Below are 19,877 nucleotides of genomic sequence, written 5' to 3'. Positions count from 1 at the left end.
TTACCACATTCAGTAAAAATGTATCTACTAATGTTTTGTTGACAAGAGAATTTGCTCACCTGCCATCACTGGTTTTGTCAGATAACAGATGGCTTGTTAGAAGAGGGAAAAGGAGGTGTGGCTGTAGCTGGTTATGTAAGAGCTATGTAACAAGAACCTTTGTACAGACTCTGAATAACGACTTAGAAGTGTGTAGTTCAAAGCATTATAACAACTGTGGCAAGTGAGGAGGACGATAGTGTTGAAAAACTCAAACCTTCATCTTGCTGCTGGTTTAACTCCTTAAACGATGTGGCTGTATAACTTTCTGCTTGGTCTGGACCTCAAGGGGCTCTTCCTGTTTCTTTTTGTTTTCATCCTGATAGCGGACTTCCTCAAAAACAGGAATCCTCCACATTTTCCTCCAGGACCGTTTGCTCTGCCTTTTGTGGGGAATATGCTCAGTGTGGACAATGAACATCCACACAAGTATTTTATGAAGGTAAAGTCTAATACACAGCAGGTTTCACCTTATAAAGCTGCTCTTCAAATAATCTGTGCTGTTATTAGCATTTTTAAGTGCAGACTTTGTTGAGACATTTAAATAATTTTGATTAATTTATTTGAATTTACAGTTCAGTTCAAGATCCTATACAGACACTATTGTGCAAAAGCAGGATATGTGAACACTGAGAACGTTTACAAACTTAACATTGAACTGAAAAATTGGACGCCATTTCTGTTATTTGAGGTAATTTACCTACAGAGTGTAAATCAACTTGTAGTTCACGGGTGTTAGGAAAAGCGCATTGAATTTACTAGCTTTTATATAGAAACTAAATGCAGATACTGACATCTGGTGGTCAAACTGTAAACATAAATGGAAATTCTAGCCTGTAAACACACTCAACCACACATGGTGGCGGGTAATTGTTGTTTACTCATCATACATTGGCAGGTTTTCTTTTTGACCAGTTTAAAAGTTCATCTGATGCAGTTATGCGTTGCAGTTCATCACTGTTTCTTGATGTATTTTTCTCAGCTGGCCGACACCTTTGGGAATGTGTTCAGCGTTCGCCTGGGCAATGATAAGATGGTGTTTGTATGTGGGTACAAGATGGTGAAGGAAGCCATTGTGACACAAGCTGACAACTTTGTGGATCGACCATACAATGCAATGGCTGACAGATTTTACTCAGGATCCTCACGTATGCAAATCTCTCTTTCACTAGTATCACGCTGCACACAAACTAGTTCCCTTTAAGCATTAACCCTGTTTCCTCTGCGTGTTTGTGTCTAGATGGCCTGTTCCAGAGCAATGGTGAAATATGGAAGAAACAGAGACGCTTCGCCTTGACCACCTTACGTAACTTTGGCGTGGGCAAAAACACCATGGAGCAGTCTATCTGCGAGGAGATCCGACACCTGCAGGAGGAGATAGAGAAGGAGAAAGGTGGTCCACAACAAATAGAAGCTCATAATCAACTGCATCAACTCTTCACTTGTGTAAACTGTCGGCTCCTTTCCTCCAGGGGAACCGTTCAGCCCAGCTGGCCTCTTCAACAATGCCGTGTCCAACATCATTTGTCAGCTGGTGATGGGGAAACGGTTTGACTACAGCGACCACAGATTCCAGATCATGCTTAAGTATATGTCTGAAGCTATTATGCTGGAGGGCTCCATATGGGGCATGGTAAGACAGTAATGTTCACTTAGTTCAATCATTATCAGAAACAGCAGTGAACTGAGAGGCTCATACTTTATCCAAACAGGTGAAAGGCGATGTGAGTGAAAGTTTCTCTCATTTTTAATGCTTTCTTCTGAGCAGCTGTATGAGGCATTCCCCCAGGTGATGAAACACATGCCAGGTCCTCACAACAAAATGTTCAGTAACTACAATGCAATTCTGGACTTCTTGAGGGAGGAGATACAGGGTCACAAGAAGGACCTGGACCACAACAATCCACGGGACTACATTGACTCTTTCATAATTGAAATGGAGAAAGTAAGTGAACAATATCATCTCACTGCGTCTGTTAGCTTTCTGTCAAAAGATATCTTGTGACACTTTCCAATGAGAGACAGTCTAGACCATCCTCTTTAATTAATTAGAAGGTACTGTCAGTTAACCAATCATTCATTACTGTGTCCTCGCTGCTTCTTTTTTGAATAGCACAAAGAATCTGAACTGGGATTCAATGAGACCAATCTGGGGATGTGCTCCCTGGATCTGTTCTTAGCTGGAACAGAAACAACCTCCACCACATTGCTGTGGGCTTTGGTTTACCTGATTAAATACCCTGATGTCCTGGGTAGGTATGCTAGGACCTATGCTAAGCTAATTGTGAAGCAACAAAGAAACAACACTTATTAAGTCTACAGCCATTCTAGAGTCTCTGTGGGGCTTTACTAAGGTACAGTGGCTCTTTGAGCTAACAATGAATGCCTGTAAAAGGTTTCATGGCAATTCATCCAATACTTGTTGAGATACTTTGAGGGGTTTTTGTTTAAATTCCTGAGATAAGGTATGCAGTTGACATACCCTGGCTTGACATTTTAAATATTTATTCTGCAACATAGAATACATCATTAACACCCCATAATTTAATTATAAAGGGCTTACGTGTCTTAAAAACAGTGGTTGCTTGTCAGGTTCTGGGGTAAACAGGGATACTCAGGGGAAAGGGGATAGACCCAAACGCAGTAAATCAGGGGACAAGGGGCAAGAGCAGTAGTGAACAAAAGGCGAGCTTTATTTTAAAGCTGAATGCAAAACCAAAACAGACAAAACAGGGACGAAAGAACAGAGTAGCAACTGAAACAACAAAGTGCAAAGGAAAAAGGCAAAGTACAAACCAAAACCAAAGTTCAAATCAAAATGCAAAAATGCAAAACTCGAAATCCAAAAACACATACCAGAGGGAATGGGAAGCCGACAGGAGCAGGCAGGGGCAGACGAACCAAACACAAGACAAACAATGACCGGACAGGGAGTGAAGGGAAACACACAGACTAAATACACAGACACTGATGACAAGACGAGGAACAGGTGAGGTGGACCAACAGGTGAGATAACGAAGGGGAGGAGCACATGAGAACATGAAGGGAACAAAGCAATAGACAGAGGGAGCCAGAGGGAACATAGGAAAATACACAGGAGAACTTAAAGGACACATGAGGGCATGGAAGAACAAGACACAAGACAAGAAACAAAGACATGGAAATCAAATACAAGAAACCACAAGACAAAACCAGACAAGAACACAACAAACAGATCTACAGACATGACATTGCTAACAAGTGGCTGAATCAGGGGGTGTGAGTGTGTGTGAATGGCTGCTGAAAGGGGACTATAACATGGCCAAAGAGAGTTGGACTTCACAACTGCAACACCTGAACAGTGAACACATAGATTGAACACTCATGCCTTACATCAATCAAGTTAAACATTCCTGTGCTTAGTCATGCTATGCTATCCTGTGTGCCATCTAGGCCCAGTTCAACCTTACCAGTCTTTGTAGAAAAGGTGCTGGTTCTTTAGCTGATGAGCCAAGCAAGAGAGCGTTGTAATCCCAATACTGAACAGTGCTGTTCTTGCTGTGCAATGTCTGATGAAAGAAGGTGGATGGAGGAAACTGGTCACTCCTTTCCTTTCCAGGGGGAGCAGCTCAGAGTTAACGTGCTTCAGTTCCTCAAACTGTGGAGTCTGCTGGGACGCTTTGTGTTACAGCTGCTGGTGCTAACTGAGCTGGAACAGTATCAGGACCTTGTGTTGCTGCTATGGGAAAAAAGTCCTGTGGGCCTGCTGGCAGCTCTCAGCAGCTGTTGAGCCTCGGAAGGCCCAGGGAAAGAGAGCTCAGAGGGCAGGTAGCCCAGTGGGGGTTGGAGTTTTGTCTTCTGGTCAGCAGGAGGGGTCTGTCACCCTGACATTCAGTAGCTCAAAACTGGGTCTCTTGACGGTCTTTGCACCTAGGTGTGTAGACTAGAGAATTCTGGGGAACTAAGTTCAGTTTAGAGTCCATTTTGAATGACTTCATGTGTGGATACCAAAAAACAATACTCAAATTCCTGTTCCTTCAACATTCTTGTGTTTCCAGAGAAAGTCCATGCAGAGATAGACAGAGTGATCGGACAGAACCGCCTTCCTGCTATGGCAGACAGACCCAACCTGCCCTACACTGACGCTGTCATCCACGAGATCCAGAGGATCGGAAACATTGTTCCTCTCAATGGACTCAGAATGGCCGCCAAGGATACAACATTGGGCGGTTACTTCATCCCCAAGGTGGATTTAGTAGATTGACTTTAATTTAAGGTCTTAACAGGATTAAAAATGTATGAGCAATTTAAAAGTTTTGTTCTTCCTCTTGTTTTTTTAGGGTACGTCCCTGATGCCCGTTCTGACCTCTGTGCTGTTCGACAAAGACGAATGGGAGACTCCAGACAACTTCAACCCGGGACACTTCCTAGATGCTGAGGGAAAGTTTGTGAAGAAAGAAGCTTCCCTGCCTTTCTCTGCAGGTACACCACATTCACCTCAATCTGAAGCATTACCTGAACCAGATTATTGATCCTGAGCTCCTCAACCTTCGTGTGCCTCTGTGTTTCGTCAGGGAAACGTGTGTGTCTCGGAGAAGGCCTCGCCAGGATGGAGCTGTTCCTGTTTTTGGTTGGTTTACTACAGAAGTTTTCCTTCTCCGTTCCTGATGGTGTAGAGCTGAGTACAGAAGGAATCAGTGGAACTACACGTGTACCACACCCCTACAAAGTTTACGCCAAGGCTCGCTGAATTACGAAACTTCTCACTAAACCATTTTAGCAGCGTAACAAAACAAGACAGACATAATGCTGTAGGATAGTAAGCTGTACTTAATTGAGTGTCTTCACAAATGCAAATTAATGTATAGTCACTGCTTGTAAGATATTTCCTTTCCTTTCCTCAGTAGTTATTGATAACATCATGTATAAATATTTCATCAACATATATAAATACACAATTAAGCTGTCTTAGTTATGTTTTCTGGGCAGATCATTTATGTCATATAGAAGCCCATAATTAATAAAGAACTGAAACATTACAACTATCACACGTTTGTTATTTTTGTGTCACAAAACCTGGGTTATGTCATTGATAAAAACACATAACATACATTCATGGCTGAGTTGTTCACAAGTCAGTCAGCTGTTCTCTGTCTATTTAATATTGCGCAAGAGTGGATGTTGCCAGCCTCTTCTGTCAAGGACTACAAAACCCTTCAACCATTACCAGCTGTGATGGTAATTTTGGTTGTAGTTATTAAGTTAATTATCAATCAGTCACCAACTGACAGCTTAGTACCTTTATATCAGACTGATTTGGTGAATTTGCTATCTTTTCCCTTCTTCAAGGGTGGTGCCCCGAGGTGATCTAATGTAAATCGGATGTAATCATTTATCATCATTAATATTTATCCCTGATAATCACTAATATTGAGAGCCAAATTCAACCCAAAACTCCCCATTAATGTTGCATGAAGCACTCCACCATTATCAGCTTTCTCTGCCTAACGACCATGATGCAACATTTCTTATCTGTGTTGCAAAAAATACCTGATAACCTTTGACATTACTTTTCTAATATTTCTAAGAGAATATAGCCCCTTTCTCTGAATGTCATCACACGCAACAGGAAACATTTATCAGTCAGGTGCCTTTTGTCCCCAGTGCATTTGTGTCATTGGCTTCATACTGTTCACGTTGTGATAATTAAATCAAAGTCTAAGTCTCTCTTGCATATGTGTTATACTGACTGCGACCCATAGCTCTCATCTCTCAGTTTATGAAATACTTTGAAAGTTTTGTCCTGTGGCATTTTAGCAGATTGGTCTTTGCGTACTAAGACCCACTTCAGTTTACATTCAGGAAGGGTGTGGGAGCAGATGTCGCTTTACCTTCTATGCTTCACAGCATCTACAGCCACTTAGAGTCAGCCATTCACAAATCGTGATTTTTGATTTTTCTAATGCTTTTAATACAATACAATCACACATTTTAGCAAGAAAAATTATTGATTTCAACATAAATGATACCACAGCCACATGGCTTCTGGACAAATCTCACCCCCAGCATGTGAAGCTTGGCGGTGGTGTATCCAATACCATTACTGCTCTGTCACCAATTGTATTCATCTCATATACCTCAGACTTCAGGTTGAGTCTCGGGTCTGGCTCTGACCTGCAAAGATTTTCTGATGATTCTGCTGTTGATGGCTACATCCACAGGAAAAACCACCTGGCTTACCAACAGTTCATGGATGGCTTTGTCAAATGATGTACAGAGAAGCACTGACTACAAACAAGCTTTTTAATGAGCGTTGTTCCTGACCGTCACTGTTAATGATGTGATGATGATATATTGTCGATGACTTGGACTGCAACCAAACTAAGTACTGTGGAATGTTGCTACTGTAACCATAAATATGTGAATAAGTACATGTTTATACCATTCATTACATATTATGCATGTGTCTTCTCTATTATTGTACTACTTGTTGTTTGTCTTATATATATGGCAACACTCTAATAAGGTATGTTGTGTCGTATCTCAAATCCCCAAGGACTGTCGTTCCCAATGAGTAATATTACCACATTCAGTAAAACGTATTTATTAATGTTTTATTCACAAGAGAATTTGCTCATCTGCTATTACTGGTTTGGTCAGATAACAGATGGCTTGTTAGTTGAGGGAAAAGGAGGGTCTGTAGTTGGTTATGTAAGAGCTATGTAACAAGAACCTTTGTACAGACTCTGAATAACAACTTAAAAGTGGTAGTTCAAAGCATTATAACAGCTGTGGCAAGTGAGGAGGACGATATTGTTGAAAAGCTCAAACCTTCATCCTGCTGCTGGTTTAACTCGTTCAACAATGTGGCTGTATAACTTTCTGCTTGGTCTGGACCTCAAGGGGCTCTTCCTGTTTCTTTTTGTTTTCATCCTGATAGCGGACTTCCTCAAAAACAGGAATCCTCCGAATTTTCCTCCAGGACCATTTGCTCTGCCTTTTGTGGGGAATATGCTCAGTGTGGACAATGAACATCCACACAAGTATTTTATGAAGGTAAAGTCTAATACACAGCAGGTTTCAACTTATAGAGCTGTTTTTTTAATTATTTGTGCTGTAATTATTAGCATTTTTAAGAGTGGACTTTGTTGAGACATTTAAATAATTTTGACTAATTTATTTGAATTTACAGTTCAGTTCAAGATCCTATACAGACACTATTGTGCAATATCAGGATATATGAACACTGAGAACATCTACAAACTTAACATTGAACTGAAAAATTGGACGCCATTTCTGTTATTTGAGGTAATTTACCTACAGAGTGTTAATTAACTTGTAGTTCACTGGTGTTAGGAAAGTGCATTGAATTTACTAGTTTTTATATAGAAACTAACTGCAGATACTAACATCTGGTGTTCAAACTGTAAACATAAATGGAAATTCTAGCCTGTAAACACACTCAACCACACATGGTGGCGGGCAATTGTTGTTTGCGCCTCATCATACATTGGCAGGTTTTCTTTTTGACCAGTTTAAAAGTTCATCTGATGCAGTTATGCGTTGCAGTTCATCACTGTTTCTTGATGTATTTTTCTCAGCTGGCCGACACCTTTGGGAATGTGTTCAGCGTTCGCCTGGGCAGAGATAAGATGGTGTTTGTATGTGGGTACAAGATGGTGAAGGAAGCAATTGTGACACAAGCTGACAACTTTGTGGATCGACCATACAATGCAATAGCTGAGAGATTTTACTCAGGATCCTCAAGTATGCAAATCTCTCTCTTTCTCTAGTATCATGCTGCACACAAACTAGTTCCCTTTAAGCATTAACCCTGTTTCCTCTGCGTGTTTGTGTCTAGATGGTCTGTTCCAGAGCAATGGTGAAATGTGGAAGAAACAGCGACGCTTCACCTTGACTACCTTACGTAACTTTGGCGTGGGCAAAAACACCATGGAGCAGTCTATCTGTGAGGAGATCCGACATCTTCAGGAGGAGATAGAGAAGGAGAAAGGTGGTACACAACAAATAGAAGCTCATAATCAGCTGCATCAACTCTTCACTTGTGTAAACTGTCGGCTCCTTTCCTCCAGGTGAACCGTTCAGCCCAGCTGGCCTCTTCAACAACGCCGTATCCAACATCATTTGTCAGCTGGTGATGGGGAAACGGTTTGACTACAGCGACCACAGATTCCAGATCATGCTGGAGTATATGTCTGAAGCTATTATGCTGGAGGGCTCTATATGGGGCATGGTAAGACAGTAATGTACATTTAGTTCAATCATTATCAGAAACAAAGGTGAACTGAGAGGCTCATACTTTATCCAAAAAGGTGAAAGGCGATGTATGTGAAAGTTTCTCTCGTTTTTACTGCTTTCTTCCGAGCAGCTGTATGAGGCATTTCCTTGGATGATGAAACACATGCCAGGTCCTCACAACAAAATCTTCAGTAACTACAATGCAATTCTGGACTTCTTGAGGGAGGAGATACAGAGTCACAAGAAGGACCTGGACCCCAACAATCCCCGGGACTACATTGACTCTTTCATCATTGAAATGGAGAAAGTAGGTGAACATATCATCTCACACATCTCACTGCATCTGTTAGCTTTCTGTCAAAAGATATTTTGTGACACTTTCCAATGAGAGACGGTCTAGACCATCCTCTTTAATTAATTAGAAGGTACCGTCAGTTGACCAATCATTCACTGCTGTGTCCTCTCTGCTTCTTTTTTGAATAGCACAAAGAATCTGAACTGGTATTCAATGAGACCAATCTGGGGATGTGCTCTCTGGATCTGTTCTTGGCTGGAACAGAAACAACCTCCACCACATTGCTTTGGGCTTTGGTTTACCTGATTAAACACCCTGAAGTCCAGGGTAGGTATGCTAGGACCTATGCTAATCTAACTGTGAAGCAACAAAAAAACAACACTAATTGAGTCTACAGCCATTCTAGAGTCTTCGTGGGGCTTTACTAAGGTACAGTGCCACTTTGAGCTAACAATGAACCCCTGTAAAAAGTTTCATGGCAATTCATCCAATACTTGTTGAGATACTTTGAGGGGTTTTTGGTTAAATGCCTGAAATAAGGTATGCAGTTGACATACCCTGGCTTGACATTTTAAATATTTATTCTGCAACATAGAATACATCATCAACAACCCATAATTTAATTATAAAGGGCTTATGTGTCTCAAAAACAGTGGTTGCTAACAAGTGGCTGAATCAGGGGGTGTGAGTGTGTGTGAATGGCTGCTGAAAGGGGACTATAACATGGCCAAAGAGAGTTGGACTTCACAACTGCAACACCTGAACAGTGAACACATAGATTGAACACACATGCCTTACATTAATCAAGTTAAACAGTCCTGTGCTTAGCCATGCTATGCTATCCTGTGCGCCATCTAGGCCCAGTTCAACATTACCAGTCTTTGTAGAAAAGCTGGTAAAAGTGCTGCTGGTTCTTTAGCTGATGAGCCAAGCAAGAGAGCGTTGTAATCCCAATACTGAACAGTGCTGTTCTTGCTGTGCAATGTCTGATGAAAGAAGGTGGATGGAGGAAACTGGTCACTCCTTTCCTTTCCAGGGGGAGCAACTCAGAGCTAAATTGCTTCATGTTCCTCAAACTGTGGAGTCTGCTGGGACGCTTTGTGTTGCAGCTACTGGTGCTAACTGAGCTGGAATAGTATCAGGACCTTGTGTTGCTGCTATGGGAAAAGTCCTGTGCGCCTGCTGGCAGCTCTCAGCAGCTGTTGAGCCTCGGAAGGCCCAGGGAAAGAGAGCTCAGAGGGCAGGTAGCCCAGTGGGGGTTGGAGTTTTGACTTCTGGTCAGCGGGAGGGGTCTGTCACCCTGACATTCAGTAGCTCAAAACTGTGAGACTAGAGAATTCTGGGGAACTAAGTTCAGTTTAGAGTCCATTTTGAATGACTTCATGTGTGGATACCAAAAAACAATACTCAAAGTCCTGTTCCTTCAACGTTCTTGTGTTTCCAGAGAAAGTCCATGCAGAGATAGACAGAGTGATCGGACAGAACCGCCTTCCCACTATGGCAGACAGACCCAACCTGCCCTACACTGACGCTGTCATCCACGAGATCCAGAGGATCGGAAATATTGTTCCTCTCAATGGACTCAGAATGGCGGCCAGGGACACGACACTGGGCGGGTACTTCATACCCAAGGTGGATTTAGTAGATTGACTGTAATTTTAGGTCTTAACAGGATTTAAAATGTATGAGCAAGTTTTGTTGTTCTTGCTGTTTTTTTAGGGTACGTCCCTGATGCCCGTTCTGACCTCTGTGCTGTTCGACAAAGACGAATGGGAGACTCCAGACAGCTTCAACCCGGGACACTTCCTAGATACTGAGAGAAAGTTTGTAAAGAAAGAAGCTTCCCTGACTTTCTCTGCAGGTAAACCACATTCACCTCCATCTAAAGCATTACCTCAACGAGATTAATATCTTGAATTCTTCATCATTTGTTTGCCTCTGTGTTTCGTCAGGGAAACGTGTGTGTCTCGGAGAAGGCCTCGCCAAGATGGAGCTGTTCCTGTTTTTAGTTGGTTTACTACAGAAGTTTTCCTTCTCCGTTCCTGATGGTGTAGAGCTGAGTACAGAAGGAATCAGTGGAACTACACGTGTACCACACCCCTACAAAGTTTACGCCAAGGCTCGCTGAATTACGAAACCTCTCAGTTAACCAATTGTAGTTTTTACAAGGGACTCCCTGCTTCTTCCCAACATACACACGCACACGCACACACACACACACACACACACACACACACACACACACACACACACACACACATATTTCCACCCACTTATATCTGGCTTTCTTATGTTTTTGTGGTGCTAGTTCCAGAGAACAACTGTTGTTTATTGAAGTAGGAGGTTTATGTTTTGGAGAAAGCTAGAATAAACACTGTTGATTTTAACTGAGCAGCATCTGTGATTATTTTGCACAATCCCATATTATAATAACAGCTGGTTGAGATGGTCAGTGCGCGGATTTATGCCTTCCTTCTTATCTAATCATTGATATTTTCACAATATTGACAATTTGATTAATTACAGGCTTTGAGACTAAAGGTATATCATTTTTATTATTTATCCCTGATTTCAAGGTGGTGCCCCGTGTTCATTAATTACTCATAGTTACCAACATTTCATTAATGAACTATGATAATTGTATTAATTAATAATAATAATAATTTAATTAATAATTAATAATCATATCGATTCCCAACAACATACATTCATGGCTGAATTGTTGTTAACAAGTCAGTCAGCTGGTCTCTGTCTATTTAATATTGCACAACAGTGAATGTTGTAGTTTTTTGGTTGTAGTTATTAAGTCAATTATTAATCGGAATCACCAACTCACAGCTTAGTACCTTTATATGAGACTGATTTGGTGAATTTGCTATCTTTTCCCTTCTTCAGGGGAAGGGTGATCTAATGTAAATTGGATCTAATTATTTATCATCATTAATATTTATCCCTGATAATCACTAATATTGAGAGCCAAATTCAACCCAAAACTCCCCATCAATGTTGCATGAAGCACTCCACCTTTATCAGCTTTCTCTGCCCAACGACCATAATTCAACATTTCTTAGCTGTGTTGCAAAAAATACCTGATAACCTTTGACATTACTTTTCTAATATTTTAAGAGAATATAGCCCATTTATCTGATTGGTATTACACGCAACAGGAAACATTTATCAGTCAGGTGCCTTTTGTCCCCAGTGCACTTTGTATCGTTGGCTTCATACTGTTCACGTTGTGAAAATGAAATCAAAGTCTAAGTCTCTTTTGCATAATGTGTTATACTGACTTTTGCCCGTAGCTCTCATCTCTCAGTTTATGAAATACTTTGAAAGTTTTGTCCTGTGGCATTTTAGCAGATTGGTCTTTGCGTATTAAGACCCACTTCAGTTTACATTCAGGAAGGGTGTGGGAGCGGATGTCGCTTTACCTTCTATGCTTCACAGCATCTACAGCCACTTAGAGTCAGCCATTCACAAATCGTGATTTTTGATTTTTCTAATGCTTTTAGTACAATACAATCACACATTTTAGCTAAAAAAACTTATTGATTTCAACATAAATGATACCACAGTCACATGGCTTTTGGACTTCCTTAAATCTCACCCCCAGTATGTGAAGCTTGGTGGTGATGTATCCAATACCATTACTGCTCTGTCACCAATTGTATTCATCTCATATACCTCAGACTTCAGGTTGAGTCTAGGGTCTGGCTATTACCTGCAAAGATTTTCTGATGATTCTGCTGTTGTTGGCTACATCCACAGGAAAAACCACCTGGCTGACCAACAGATCATAGATGGCTTTGTCAAATGATGTACAGAGAACCACTGGCTACAAACAAGCTTTTTAATGAGCAGTGGGCCTCATTCATGAACCGTTCTTACGAACAGATTTGTTCTTAAGACTCACTTACGAAGATTTTACGAAGATTGTGGCATTCATGAATTTTTTCTTATCCAGGATTCAGGATCTTAAGGAACCTCTTAAGAACAACTTAAGAAGGAATCTAAGAAGATTCTTAAGAAGATATTGGTGAATGAGGCCCAGTGTTCCTAACCGTCACTGTTAATGAGGTGATGATGATATATTGTCGATGACTTGGACTGCAACCAAACTAAGAACTGTGGAATGTTGCTACTGTAACCATAAATATGTGAATAAGTACATGTTTATACCATTCATTACATATTATGCATGTGTCTTCTCTATTATTGTACTACTTGTTGTTTGTCTTATATATATGGCAACACTCTAATAAAGTATGTTGTGTCGTATCTCATATCCCCAAGGACTGATGTTCCCAATGAGTAATATTACCACATTCAGTAAAACATATTCATTAATGTTTTATTCACAAGAGAATTTGCTCATCTGCTATTACTGGTTTGGTCAGTTAACAGATGGCTTGTTAGTTGAGGGAAAAGGTGTGTCTGTAGTTGGTTATGTAAGAGCTATGTAACAAGAACCTTTGTACAGACTCTGAATAACAACTTAGAAGTGTGTTGTTCAAAGCATTATAACAGCTGTGGCAAGTGAGGAGGACGATATTGTTGAAAAGCTCAAACCTTCATCCTGCTGCTAGTTTAACTCATTCAACAATGTGGCTGTATAACTTTCTGCTTGGTCTGGACCTCAAGGGGCTCTTCCTGTTTCTTTTTGTTTTCATCCTGATAGCGGACTTCCTCAAAAACAGGAATCCTCCACATTTTCCTCCAGGACCATTTGCTCTGCCTTTTGTGGGGAATATGCTCAGTGTGGACAATGAACATCCACACAAGTATTTTATGAAGGTAAAGTCTAATACACAGCAGGTTACACCTTATAGAGCTGTTTTTTTTAAATCATTTGTGCTGTGATTATTAACATTTTTAATGTGGACTTTAAATTTACTGTCCAATTCAAGATCCTTCACAGACACTATTGTGCAATATCAGGATATGTGAACACTGAGAGCGTTTACAAACTTAACATTGAACTGAACAATTGGACGCCATTTCTGTTATTTGAGGTAATTTACCTACAGTGTTAATTAACTTGTAGTTCACAGATGTTGGGAAAAGTGTATTGAATTTACTAGTTTTTGTATAGAAACTAAATGCAGGTGCTGACATCTGGTGAATGTTATCTTATATCCTGTCCAATATTTTGTGCCCATATATTTTGGTTAGTCTAACTAATAGGAAGAGGAGTGAGTTCATAAATAGGCCTAAGTACTTCTGTGTTAAAGATGTGAGTCAGACCAGGTTAACACTTCTTCTGATTGTTGAAGGGAAATGAAGTAGCCTAAATAATAATTTACTCTCAAAGTACCAACTTTAAATAGGCCTAAAGCAACTACTACAAAATCACAATATTTAAGCCTGGCAGAGACACAATTATAGGCTAATAAATAACATGGGTCAGATAATTTCAGATAATAGCTGGTCACAGCTGGACTCCCTGTTATGATGTCATGGTCATTTGTAATGTTCATAAATTCAATTAGGATTTTTTTTAAAAATTAGCCCAACTGTAACCTAAATCCTGTTTTGTAATTACTCCATTTATTTATCTTATGTTAATCAGCACCTAGCCTGTCTAAAACCTTCTAGATCTCTAGACTCTTAACCACTTTTCAAACTACCCCCCCCCCCCCCGATGGTAATGTCTGTCTTGCACACGGTGCAGAACGCGTGATGAGGTAACATTAGCCTGGACATGTGGAGGAAATGCCATCTCCCTGATAGCTGTCAAGAAATCTTTGAGGTTTCCGAACCTTTCTTTGAAGGTGGTTCTGCTGCCATGGCACGCAAGCCTTCAGTTTTTTGTGTGCAGCAGTAAACGATTTGGGGAAACGTGACGGTTAGCCTGCTATTTGCCACACACACACACACAACATCAATGAACGGTAACTTTGACGAGTGGGTAACAACACCGTCGGGTAAACTCAACGTCTTAATTTTACCTTTTCAATGCTGTTTGCATCGACAGTGACAGCAAACGGCCGCAGAAGGATCAGTTATCCGGCCAGCCTTGCTTGCTTGAGGCACTGAATTGAATTGAACACGCAGAGCATTTGGTAGGAGGGGCAGGGAGGGCGAGGGTGTTAAAATGCAGCGCTCTGATTGGCCAAAAGCTTCTCACTCCAGTTACACGCAGATTGTTGTGGCTCAGCAGCAGAATCAACTTCATAGATCTGAACTTGCATAGAAACTGAAACAGGCGAACTGCGAAATGCACCAAAATGCGTACCAGGAGAGCAGCAATTCGTAAAGCGTACTTAAGGGTCAAAATGTGTACCCAGTAGCCTACGCAAAATGCGTACAAGTTGGCAGGTCTGCATAAATGAAAATTCTAGCCTGTAAACACACTCAACCACACATGGTAGCAGGTACTTGTTGTTTGTTCCTCATCAGAAATTGATTGGTTTTCTTTTTGACCAATTTAAACGTTCATATGATGCAGTAATGCGTTGCAGTTCATCACTGTTTCTTGATGTATTGTCCTCAGCTGGCCAACACCTTTGGGAATGTGTTCAGCGTTCGCCTCGGCAGTGATAAGATGGTGTTTGTATGTGGGTACAAGATGGTGAAGGAAGCCATTGTGACACAAGCCGACAACTTTGTGGATCGACCATACAATGCAGTTTCTGACAGAGTCTACTCAGGAACCTCAAGTATGCAAATCTCTCTCTTTCTCTAGTATCATGCTGCACACAAACTAGTTCCCTTTAAGCATTAACCCTGTTTCCTCTGCGTGTTTGTGTCTAGATGGTCTGTTCCAGAGCAATGGTGAAAAATGGAAGAAACAGCGACGCTTCGCCTTGACTACCTTACGTAACTTTGGCGTGGGCAAAAATACCATGGAGCAGTCTATCTGTGAGGAGATTCGACACCTGCAGGAGGAGATAGAGAAGGAGAAAGGTGGTACACAACAAATAGAAGCTCATAATCAGCTGCATCAACTCTTCACTTGTGTAAACTGTGGGCTCCTTTCCTCCAGGGGAACCGTTCAGCCCAGCTGGCCTCTTCAACAACGCCGTGTCCAACATCATTTGTCAGCTGGTGATGGGGAAACGGTTTGACTACAGCGACCACAGTTTCCAGATCATGCTGAAGTATATGTCTGAAGCTATTATGCTGGAGGGCACTACATGGGGCATGGTAAGACAGTAATGTAGCCTACATTTAGTTCAATCATTATCAGAAACAGCAGTGAACTGAGAGGCTCATACTTCATCCAAAAAGGTGAAAGGTGATGTGAGTGAAAGTTTATCTCATTTTTAATGTTTTCTGCCGAGCAGCTGTATGAGGCATTCCCTCGAGTGATGAAGCACATGCCAGGTCCTCACAACAAAATGTTCAGTAACTACAATGCAATTCTGGACTTCTTGAGGGAGGAGATACAGAGTCACAAGAAGGACCTGGATCACAACAATCCCCGGGACTACATTGACTCTTTCATAATTGAAATGGAGAAAGTAAGTGAACAATATCATCTCACACATCTCACTGCATCTGTCAGCTTTCTGTCAAAAGTTATCTCATGACACTTTCCAGTTAGAGAAAGTCTAGACCATCCTCTTTAATTAATAAGAAGGTACGGTCAGTTGACCAATCATTCACTGCTGTGTCCTCTCTGCTTCTTTTTTGAATAGCACAAAGAATCTGAACTGGGATTCAATGAGACCAATCTGGGGATGTGCTCTCTGGATCTGTTCTTGGCCGGAACAGAAACAACCTCCACCACATTGCTGTGGGCTTTGGTTTACCTGATTAAATACCCTGATGTCCAGGGTAGGTATGCTAGGACCTATGCTAAGCTAACTGTGAAGCAACAAAGAAACAACACTTATTAAGTCTACAGCCATTCTAGAGTCTCTGTGGGGCTTTACTAAGGTACAGTGGCTCTTTGAGCTAACAATGAACGCCTGTAAAAGGTTTCATGGCAATTCATCCAATATTTGTTGAGATTTTTCAGCCTGGACAAAAGTCAGGGACCTCCCCCACTACTGTTCAATCAGTAATCCTTTTTTTTTTTTACTTCAGTTCTGTCATCTCAAAGTCAATGAGTTTTTTAAACAGGTTTTTGGTTAAATGCATGATTTATTCTGCAACATAGAATACATTGAATTATAAAGTGATTATAAAGTTACTCAAAAACAGCAGTTGCTAACAAGCTGCTGAATGTGTGTGTGTGTGTGTGTGTGTGTGCGTGTATTTGTGTGTGTGTGTATTTGTGTGTCTGTCTGTCTGGAAGAACCAAGCAAAATGGTGGTTAGGGTTCAAAGTGCCATGACAAAGAAAGACTACTTACAAAATGGCTGCTGAAAGGGGACTATAACATGGCCAAAGACGATTGGACTTCACAACTGCAACACCTGAACAGTGAACACATAGATTAAACACACAGGCCTTACATCAATCAAGTTAAACATTCCTGTGCTTAGCCATGCTATGGTATGCTGTGTGCCATCTAGGCCCAGTTCAACATTACCAACTTTGTAGAAACGGTGCTGGTGGTTCCTTGGCTGATGAGCCAAGCAGGAGCATGTTGTAATCCCAATACTGAACAGTGCTGTTCTTGCTGTGCAATGTCTGATGAAAGAAGGTGGATGGAGGAAACTGGCCACTCCTTTCCCTCTCAGGGGGAGCAGATCAGAGCTAACTTGCTTTGTGCCCCTCAAATTGTGGAGTTGACAGTCTTTGCACCTACGAGTGAAGACTGGAGAATTCTGGGGAACTGAGTTCAGTTCAGAGTCCATTTTGTACGACTACATGTGTGGATCCCAAAAAACAATACTCAAAGTCCTGTTCCTTCAACGTTCTTGTGTTTCCAGAGAAAGTCCACGCAGAGATTGACAGAGTGATTGGACAGAACCGCCTTCCCACTATGGCAGACAGACCCAACCTGCCCTACACTGACGCTGTCATCCACGAGATCCAGAGGATCGGAAACATTGTTCCTTTCAATGGACCAAGAATGGCCGCGAAGGACACCACATTGGGTGGTTACTACATACCCAAGGTGGATTTAGTAGATTGACTGTAATTTTAAGTCTTAACAGGATTTAAAACTTACGAACAGTTAAAACGTTTCGTTCCTCTTGTTTTTTTAGGGTACGACCCTGATGCCCATTCTGACCTCTGTGCTGTTCGACAAAGACGAATGGGAGACTCCAGACAACTTCAACCCGGGACACTTCCTAGATGCTGAGGGAAAGTTTGTGAAGAAAGAAGCTCTTCTGCCTTTCTCTGCAGGTAAACCACATTCACTTCAATCTAAAGCATTACCTGAACCAGACTATTGATCCTGAGCTCTTCAACCTTCGTGTGCGTCTGTGTTTCTGCAGGGAAACGTGTGTGTCTTGGAGAAGGCCTCGCCAGGATGGAGCTGTTCCTGTTTTTGGTTGGTTTACTACAGAAGTTCTCCTTCTCTGTTCCTGATGGCGTCGAGCTGAGTACAGAAGGAATCGAGGGGGCCACTTATGTACCACACCCCTACAAAGTTTACGCCAAGGCTCGCTAAACTATGCAACCTCTTACTGAACCATTTCACATCCAACCAATGTGTAACACACAACACTTTCTCTGTCTGTGCATTTAATTCTGTGCGATACATTCAGTTTTACAAATATAAAATATTATTTTAAAGCATTAAAGTCACTGTCAATAAGATATTTCTGTTTGTCCGAGTAGTTAATAATGACAACGTGTATAAAAATCTCAAGTAATTTGTAAAAGACACAACAGAACATACATTCATGGCTGACTTGTTTACAAGTAACTGGAATAAACAAATAATTTCGAAGTTAATGGTTTATTACAATTTTACTCTTACATCATTTTAACGGTAAGGAGGACGATTAAGGCCACTGGAAAAAAAGACAGTTTGGGTTCTGACTTTTTTTCTCAAGTCAGAAAATAAAAAGATTTTTTTTTACAGTGGCGCTAATCTTCTCCAGCATTACTGTGACTAGGAAGCACACTTCACATTAACACTTAAATCTTACCTTACTTTGTCCTCATCTGGTGCTTTTATCAATAATGACAGTGGACGGCAATGGATGCTGTTCAAAGTACATAACATTACAAATGGTTTACACCAACTTAACCAGGACTTTCTACAAACAAATGTAATTGTATGTCAACGGCTTACCTTCTGTAAGATGCTACAAACCTTTACACATGGTTAAAAAAAAAAAAAAGAAGATAAAAATGGGGTAAACTTACTGCTATCTATTATGAATAATTTCTAAACTTTGTTAGTAAACTCCTTAATGCTAAAGGAGTACTTCACCTACTTAGCCCTCTACTCTTATAACATTTGACAGCTGAAATAATAATATACAAAACAATTGATGCATTCAACAAATTCTTTTCCCTTGTCAAAAACTGGTGTCTAGATTACCCACAATGCCACTCTTGCTCAGACAGTTTGGTGAGAGTTGCAGATTTGTTAGAAAGACGTGAGTCTACACAACATTTGTAGCTCATCTCTAGCTGTTTTTAAACTGGGCAGCAAGCCGCCAATTTGGCCGTCTTTTTTGCGGCTAGGCCTGCGGTTTTAGACAGAGGGCGGCAAATTGGGGGTCTGTTAGGTCCACCAATTTGCCACCTCGGAGGGTACACTTCCCCCCTCGACAGCTATCTAAATCCGAGACGTTGATGTGCCGGCAACTGCGTCAGATGGGCGGAGGTGTCGATGACCTGCACTGTTGTGCGACCCACAGCCGTGGACTTTTAAAACCAGGAAACAGCTGATCGAAGCAGTCAGTCCATTACTTTGTCCGTGGACGTCAAGATGAGCAACTGGACAGCCGCTGAGATCCGGGAGATGCTAGCGTCTCCTCGGTCTCTGTAGCTGTCTTAGTGTCCGCTTGTTGTTGTAGCAGTCGCTACTTTAAAATTAAAAGCGCCCCGCTAAGAACCCAGTTCTAAACTCCAATGGGGTGCAATGTAAAGCTCCTATTTGGAAGACAGATTCGCTGTCACTGTTCACTGACCAACTTCGTGCTTCACGTCAGGTCACATGTTTACGCCTATCCCAAAGGCGGCCAAGTGGCAGATTTTGGAAAAGGAGGAATATTATGCCTCCCTTTTAGAGAGACAGGGCGGCACATTGCCCTGACGTTGGAGCAAATGTGCCACCTTTTCTATCTAAAAAGGGCTTCTGTTTGAAGTCACTTCACGGTATTTTGGGGACATCTATGTGTAAGATCATTGTACTTCCCCCTTTAAGGCGTAGACATACTGTCTGTGGCTTGCAAATTACTCTTTTAAAGCTTCTTCACGTGCAACTTCTAAAAGTTCTGTGATAACA

At 41.3% G+C, this 19,877-nt stretch overlaps 3 protein-coding genes across 3 annotated transcripts; all 3 read left to right on the top strand.

Annotated features, from left to right (window-relative positions):
* The first annotated feature begins 160 nt into the window (after positions 1–160).
* On the top strand, positions 161–5,066 carry LOC115592002 (cytochrome P450 2J6-like). Its single transcript, XM_030434457.1, has 9 exons — positions 161–481; positions 1,022–1,187; positions 1,280–1,432; positions 1,512–1,672; positions 1,808–1,984; positions 2,153–2,291; positions 4,077–4,264; positions 4,359–4,500; positions 4,593–5,066. Exons 1-9 carry the CDS (start codon positions 290–292, stop codon positions 4,766–4,768), a joined length of 1,494 nt encoding a protein of 497 aa, XP_030290317.1. The 5' UTR covers positions 161–289; the 3' UTR covers positions 4,769–5,066.
* Positions 5,067–6,882: 1,816 nt separating this feature from the next.
* LOC115592003 (cytochrome P450 2J6-like) lies at positions 6,883–10,959 on the top strand. The gene is made up of 9 exons (XM_030434458.1): positions 6,883–7,074; positions 7,620–7,785; positions 7,880–8,032; positions 8,112–8,272; positions 8,408–8,584; positions 8,761–8,899; positions 10,017–10,204; positions 10,292–10,433; positions 10,525–10,959. The coding sequence occupies exons 1-9, from the start codon at positions 6,883–6,885 to the stop codon at positions 10,698–10,700; spliced, it is 1,494 nt and encodes a 497-aa protein (XP_030290318.1). The 3' UTR covers positions 10,701–10,959.
* Positions 10,960–13,137: 2,178 nt separating this feature from the next.
* LOC115592000 (cytochrome P450 2J6-like) lies at positions 13,138–18,309 on the top strand. The gene is made up of 9 exons (XM_030434455.1): positions 13,138–13,366; positions 15,066–15,231; positions 15,326–15,478; positions 15,558–15,718; positions 15,859–16,035; positions 16,213–16,351; positions 17,395–17,582; positions 17,674–17,815; positions 17,908–18,309. Exons 1-9 carry the CDS (start codon positions 13,175–13,177, stop codon positions 18,081–18,083), a joined length of 1,494 nt encoding a protein of 497 aa, XP_030290315.1. The 5' UTR covers positions 13,138–13,174; the 3' UTR covers positions 18,084–18,309.
* Positions 18,310–19,877: the final 1,568 nt, after the last annotated feature.

This window comes from Sparus aurata, chromosome 11 (assembly GCF_900880675.1).
Source record: "Sparus aurata chromosome 11, fSpaAur1.1, whole genome shotgun sequence".
NCBI lineage: Eukaryota > Metazoa > Chordata > Actinopteri > Spariformes > Sparidae > Sparus > Sparus aurata.
This window is presented reverse-complemented; position numbering and strand designations above follow the sequence as displayed.